General features: G+C 40.5%; 1 protein-coding gene across 2 annotated transcripts; it reads right to left on the reverse strand.

The window, feature by feature from the left end:
* Positions 1-1,154: 1,154 nt before the first annotated feature.
* On the reverse strand, positions 1,155-6,539 carry CDKN1B (cyclin dependent kinase inhibitor 1B). Of its 2 annotated transcripts, XM_043968928.1 has the most exons (3): positions 5,535-6,539; positions 4,794-4,924; positions 1,155-2,459 (listed from the first exon to the last, which is right to left on the reverse strand). In XM_043968928.1, exons 1-2 carry the CDS (start codon positions 6,010-6,012, stop codon positions 4,803-4,805), a joined length of 600 nt encoding a protein of 199 aa, XP_043824863.1. In that variant the 5' UTR covers positions 6,013-6,539; the 3' UTR covers positions 1,155-2,459; positions 4,794-4,802. The 2 variants fall into 2 exon arrangements, with proteins under 2 accessions (XP_043824863.1, XP_043824864.1); XM_043968929.1 differs by lacking the exon at positions 4,794-4,924.
* Positions 6,540-7,105: the final 566 nt, after the last annotated feature.

Here is a 7,105-nt window from a genome sequence, read left to right on the forward strand (position 1 = left end):
AATAGATCATTCCATGGAGGAAGACTGATTTTTTTTTTCTTAATCTCTAGAGAAGGTAATTATACAATCTCCATCAAAATATTGTATTTTCTTGTCACTCACTCAAAAGGAAGACCTTCCAAATATTTAGAATAAATCTTTCCTGTAGGACCCTTTTTTTCTTGGGTTAGATTGAACACCTAGTACATTGCTTTGTCCTTGGGCTTATATGAAAAGGAATTAGGACTTTTTTTTTTTTAATGTGAGGCACTCCTTCACACCAACATACTGCAAGGATTTAGTTGATGAGGCCTAGAGAGTTGCCTAAAGGCTCTTCTGGGATCATATATCTAGTGTCAGAGGCCCAGCTTGAACCCTGATCTTTCTACATAGTAAGTAGGTAGGTACTTAATGTTTGTTGAGTTAAACTTGTTGAATTTTCAGAGTGTATTTCACATCTATTAATGGGTAAGGAGTGAACAAAGAGGGATATTGGTCAAAACATATTTGTGGTCGTGATTAAACTTTTAAAGTAATGTGAGAGAAAATGAGCAAGATATGAATCACATGGTAAAGTATTAATCACATTCAGATTGTTACCTGGTTTCCAAAGAACTTTCTATTACTAGACCGATGTCTTTTACCGGGCATATCTGGGTAACCAAAATAGATGTCATCAATGTTACCCACTAACATTCTTATTCCTCACTTATACAAGATTACCACACCCCTCCCAGCCCCAGCTCCCTGAAATTGTTGGGATATGTTTATCGTTTTGTACAATTCCAGGAGCTTGGTTATCATTTCAGAGATCCTGTTCATGTGGTAATAGTGGAAAGAGCATTGGATTTGTCATTAGAGCCCCTCAGGGGAAAACCTTGGTTCTCATCATTAGTACCTGTATGACCTTGGGCAAATAATTTCTCTGGGCCTACTTCCTGGTCTGCAAAATAAAGATTAGACTATGTGACCTCTAAGGTATTTTTCAAGCTCCCAAACAGCATGATCCCTAAAACTAAATGGAGAATTAGGACAAGTGTATTTTGGCCAATATAACTCACTCAAATTTGGGCCCATCCTTTTAAGATCCTTTGCCAGTTGATGGTGTGTCTGTATTAAAGCCAGTATCAGGTGTAAAAGGAGCATCCACATCAGTACAACTCATTTAATAGCCATGGCAGTTTTATTTATTGATTGTTTGATAGGGAACAATTACACATTACAAAAAAGTTATACTTGGCTCAGTAGGCAATCCTTTAAGCACAGCCATATTATTTAACAGGAGAAAAAAAAATCCCTAAAAGCCTACCCAATAGAGCATTTACAAATGCACAAAACAGGCCACTTTGGCTTTTATATTTTCTAGATTTAAAAAAAAATCTTTTTAACATAAATAAGTTAGTATAATTTTCTCAGTGTCTTTACAGAGTTATGTACACAGGTACACTTTAAAATGTTTCATAAACATACAGCAATGTAGAAATACTGTTTAAAGATGCAGTATCCATTTCCCTCCTCCACCAGCAACTACTTCTGATCTATTCTCACCTTCCATCAAACACATCACATCTCTCTGGGTAAAATGGCCAAGACAGAATGAGAATTTTTAAATTAAAAAAGCATCCCATTATTTTTTTTAACTTGAATCTCAAGATTTTTCTTTCTTTTTTTTTTTTTAAATACCCAGAGAGCATTATTTAGGCCATGTTTGCAAGGACAAAATGAAGGTAATATGTAGACAATCTTCTGGCTTATCTGATAAGTACAGATTGCCAATTTTGATCATTCAGAACTCATAGTCAATTTTGGTTTTTGCCTGAATTATGTGGATTGTTTGCTTAAGCCTTAATTAACTGGATAATTACTTCACTTTAAAGAGGTTTCCACTTTATAACCTTCCTTTTAAAAAAGCCTTTGCTTTAACATAATGGACACATCAGAGCTCCTGATTCTTAATAAGTGTAATATAATAAACAGTAATCAGCTGTTGACTGTTTTAATTGTTGCAATTTAAAATAAAATTTAAAAAGAAATTTCAGATCTCACTGAAAGGGATATTACATCTTTAAAGGAAAGCTTAACCACCACCCTCAACCCAAGGTTGCTTCTTTTCATGCAAGTCATATATTTATATTCTTGCTATATAATTTGAAGCAAGTTTTCTTCATATCTTAGCCCACCCCACTGCCCTCCCCCTTTCCCAGTTTATGTGCTACATAAAGGGTAAAAACTATATACACAGGTAGTACAATGAAGCAAATAAGGAAAAACCTAATTGCATAATGCTACATCCAATGCTTTTAGAGGCACATCTTTTAAGAGTGCCTACAATTTTAGTGTTATTTTGTTGTTGCTTTTCAGTGCTTAAACAGGATATCCATTCCATGAAGTCAGCGATATGTATTCTTAAAATTTAATTTATATCTTCCTTGTTTCATCAAGCTCTGGTATATCCAATGAACAAGGACACATTCTTAATTCTGCAAAATAAAAGATTGGGGGGAAAGTACATTAAGAGCATTGATACAACTAATTCTAAGAGCAGCAAAGTAAATCACTACACTTGGTAAAAATTATTTTCTCACTGTCTTGCTTGCTCAATGGCTTTCAGTAGGTGGATTATATACACAAGCTAAATGTAGAAGGCTAATAATGACAGATAGATGAGGTCATCTCTTTGGTCATTCATTCTTCCAAACTGAGGCCTGTAAAGATTTTAAGTAGCAAAGCTAATTCAGTTTACCTTAATTGTGTATTTACTCTTACTACCACCTCCCCAATCTCCCCCCTCCACCCCCAATACCATGAAGGAATCTGGAATTATATAGAGAATCTGAATTGATGACCGGGAAGAAGAGAGATACAGAGAGACAAAACAAATTAACAACAACCCAAAGACTCACCTTTGTTTGAAAAGTGCCTAAGAATAGAATGAGAGGAAGCCTGACAAAGTGGGCCTTGGAGTCATGAAGACCAGGCTATAAATTCTGATTTGTAAATCAAAGTCTCAGTGTCCCAAGCAACTTTTTTTTAAACTGTTACAAAGATGAGCTACTAATCTATATTGGTAGAAGAGAATACTGGGAATTGGTCACATGTTTAGATAATCAGTACAAAAAAAATTTAACAAGATACAAAATGTATGTGGTGTAGGTGAACTGTATGAAAATACAGTTGTGGCCCTTCAAGCTACTTCATCCGGCTGATTATGACTTTTTGCAATACTTTATGGCTATCTCTTAAGCAAATAGGGTAAAATGTTTCAAAGCTTATCCTTGTTTCTTGTAGTGGATACATGTGTACAGTTGTTTTTTGTTTGTGTTAGTTGCAAATGTCTGAGTTAACATTTCTAAAGATTCTTTGAATTTGAAAAATCCTGCTTGGCTGAATAAGACAAGACCAAAAATTTATCAGGGTCTGATACAAAAAGACACATGAAAGAGACCTAGCAGCACTGCAGGTATTGACATCTTCTGGTGAATTAGTCAACAATTTTCATCCAATTTCCTCCACCATATAGAGAAGTTCTATAAAGCCATTTTTCAACGAACCCTTCAAGTGGACATTTTGTATTGTCTAGAGGTTATATACATTTCATTTATGTAAAAAAAATTGGAGTGACTTTCCAGGGTTTTTAATAAAAACAAGCCCCCATTTTAAAAGTGTCCTATATCTATTTGCAGATTCATTCCAAATTGAATAAATGTTTACTGTGCACCTACCTACCATGTGGCAGCCACTGGCAAAGAATACAGGGAAGAATATGACTCAGTTTCCACTCTTAAGTAATTTTCAATACTAGTAGAATTAGTTGACCTGAAGAATTAATTAAGGCCCCCTAAATAGAGCTTTGGGAACTGAATTATTCAATCTGTCTATCAGAACTGATCAGATTCAGCAGATTATTGCAAATCTCCACTTCCTTAGAGTTAGGTAGACACAGCCTTAGCCAGCCCTGATATTTATTATTCCTTTTCCTCTTCAAATACCCAAATAGTGAGTTGTTCTAGCATAATTTGCATATACACGCTGACATGTTCCAGATTGCTTACAGGGGGACAGAATTCATTAACTTTTACTTTACAGCACTTCAGAGCTGTGGAAAAACTGTGGGTAGCCTTTATGATTCTGTGTGTTCTTTTGCACAATTAGGTTTCCTTCAGCCTCCAAAAACCCAGTAGAAGTGGTGTGACATTAGAAGGATCAAAATAAATGAGTTGCACATGCCACTTCATCCTATTTCTAACCTCTTCTGTGAATCACTGAAGCTCGGTTTATTCTCAAATGAAAAGATGAAACCATTTGTTTCCCCTTCTTCCCTCAGAGTTCACACAATACTTTTATTTGAAACCATTGAAAAATTATAAAACCTTCAAACTCCTCTGCTGGGGCAGGGAACAACTATAGCCCTTACTTAAAACTGAAAAAAAGCTCGTCTTCCAATCGAGTTTTTGTGAAGGCTCAAAAGACGATGATCTCCCTTTCATCGGGAACTACCTTCAGGATAAGAAGTTCTCATCCAGGATGCTATCCTTCATTCTGGAGTAACTGCTTAATTGATCTAAAGAAAAGGTCTGTCTGATGGAGAAACTTGATGAAACTCAACGATCCTTTTCCACTCCTTACCCATTCTTTCAGCCCCACAAAATATGTAGGGGGGATGGGTGGGAGGGGCCTGAAATATCCTTAACAAACTAACAAACTTCTTATCCATAGACGACTAATAAATAAAATGTGTTTGAGGAGTTTGCAGAGACTAACAGTTCCAGCAGTGCAGTTTGCTTTCATTTCTGAACCCTAGCTAAGCAACCCACCTAAGTAGTTTACGTGTGATGTCTTCTGAGACTGGGCTTCTTGGGCGTCTGCTCCACTGAACTAGCATTGGGAGAAGTGTCTGAAACCTCTTCTTCAGTAATGTTGGCTCTTTTGTTTTGAGGTGAGACATCTAGCAGGGGAAATTGCGGAGGGGAGGGGGGAAGACAAGCAACAGATTTTATTAAAAGCATTAGCTAACAAAAAGTTAGCCGGGGGAGGGGGAGGGGAGGATACTACCACCACCCACAATCCTGGGTCAATTGCTGATTGTCTTAAAATCCTGAAAATATTGTTGCTCTTAACAAAGACCTCCTCCCATGTCCCCGGTCCCTATCGAAGGATAATATAGAGCAATCTTTCACAGGGATAATAGGAACATCCTAGCTGCAAGATAATAGCTTAGGTCACTCACGTACTTTATGACGGCAGACTGGGGGAGGGGACAGGTGTTTTAGGGAGGCGGTGGGGTTTAAACGTTAAGTTTACAGATACATTTTTACACTGACTGGCAAGAAACTCATAACTTTAACTTCAAAAGAAATGATAATTAGTTAAATGATAGATAGCACCGGAGCATAAAGTTACTAGCTTCAGCTACCGATGGAAAAGCCAAGAACTGCGCTGGTGTTCTCTAGACACAACTTCGGGGACGGACCTCCAGTAAAGTCAAGGAGTGGCCCAGACAGACCGAGTAAACAAGGGAGGGGTTTGTTTTATTTTAATTTTAAAGGAGCGATTACCATCCGTGGCCGGTCGTTTCCTCGTCTCAGTGCACTGGTCTGCCAAACTCGTCTGGCTTTCGGATGCACCCTCAGTCTTTTGATCTCTTAAGTGGGTGTCCTCTGAGATTCCCTGAGAAGCAATGAAAAACCCCGCTTGGCGCACTCCGTTTAGATCCCCACTCTCCTGACCGGGCAACTGGCATCTCCCTTTGGGGTTCCGGGGGGGCCTGAAATAAAACTCGGGCAAACTATCTTTCTCCACAGGTTGCCACTCATAACTCCCCTCCAAGGGCTTGTGATTCCGAAAGTCGAAATTCCACTTGCGTTGGCAGTCCTCCTCGATGTCCCTGCAATGCTTCTTTAAGTCCTGCGTTAAATCTTCATGGTTCACTGGGCCGAAGAGGCTGCGGCAAGCTGAAGGCTTGGGGTACTCCGCCGGCCTGCCTTCCATCCGCTCCAGGGTCGGGCTCCCATCAGAAATACGCACGTTTGACATCGTCCTCCCTCGTCTCCACTCAACTTTTAAAAACGACAACAACAAAAAAGTCCGAACACGTAGCCCCTTTTATATAGGTCCCGCGATTCCCGTTCGGGGCCAAGGGAAACAAACAACCACCAATAATTACACAAGCTTTAGGATCAGTGTTGGGTTTGGGGGAGGGGGCAGGGGGAAGCCCGGGAGAGCCAGCAGAAAAGTCTCCCAGCAGATCAAGTGTAAGGGAGAGAGGGAGGGAGGGACGAGGGGAGGGAGGGAGAGGGAGGGGGGAAAGGAGAGAAGGGGAGGGGAGGGGAGGGGAAATGGGGAAAGCTAGTCCAAGACCAAGCCGGTACGAGCCTGCGGGTTTCCCAAACCGAGCCGCGGAGGAAACAAAACCGAACAAGACAAAAACACCTGGCTTATCTCAAAAGTCCTGGTGTAGGAAGAGACTGGGAAAAAGGGAAGTTATATCAAAAGACACCCCGAAAAGCCGAGCACTTTTTTTTAGTTGCCCAATATGGCGGTGGAAGGGAGGCTGAAGAAAGAGAAAATGATTGACATGGCAAATCTATTTAAACAGAGAAGGGGAACCATTGGCTGTGGCGTCGGGAGCCACCCCTCGGAGGCTGGCTCGCTGGATTTAGGCGCTTTGCCTTAAGGTAGTCCGGCCTCAGTTCTGCCAGACGTCTCTCGGCGCTACCGAAATCGTGGGGACTTGCAAAGCAGAAGAATGGGACTTGTGCGATCGCGAGGTATCAAGGATGGGACGTTGGGGAGTGGGGCGGGGAGGTCTAGACTGAGCAACACTCTCAGGCCAATGTTTGAGAAATTAAAAGTCAAAAATAAAGACATAAATTGAAAGTTAATGGAGTTGTGCGAGCGCAGCTATTCTCTCGATTCGGACCATGTGCTTCCTAGTTTCACCGATGGGTGGTGGTAGAAAGAGGCTGGCTCTACACAGTTTGCCTGGTACCCAAAAGATCTGCTCATCGCTTGGTGGTACCCCGGCCAGGTTGGGCTGTGAAGGTCAGAAAACGTAAAGAATTTGAAAGTCGCCTGCCAGAGTTGGAGAGAGAGGGAGACGAGGGGCTCGGTTTGGCGCTCAGACTCA

Source organism: Dromiciops gliroides, chromosome 5 (assembly GCF_019393635.1).
Source record: "Dromiciops gliroides isolate mDroGli1 chromosome 5, mDroGli1.pri, whole genome shotgun sequence".
In the NCBI taxonomy this organism is placed as follows: Eukaryota; Metazoa; Chordata; class Mammalia; order Microbiotheria; family Microbiotheriidae; genus Dromiciops; species Dromiciops gliroides.

Bases quoted from the DNA above. Each gene is read 5' to 3' on its own strand.
- CDKN1B (XM_043968928.1), bottom strand. From the start codon at position 6,012: ATGTCAAACGTGCGTATTTCTGATGGGAGCCCGACCCTGGAGCGGATG. The intron at 4,925-5,534 runs GTAATCGCTCCT...TTCCCCTGCTAG, and splicing joins GAAACGACCGGCCACGGATG to ATGTCTCACCTCAAAACAAA.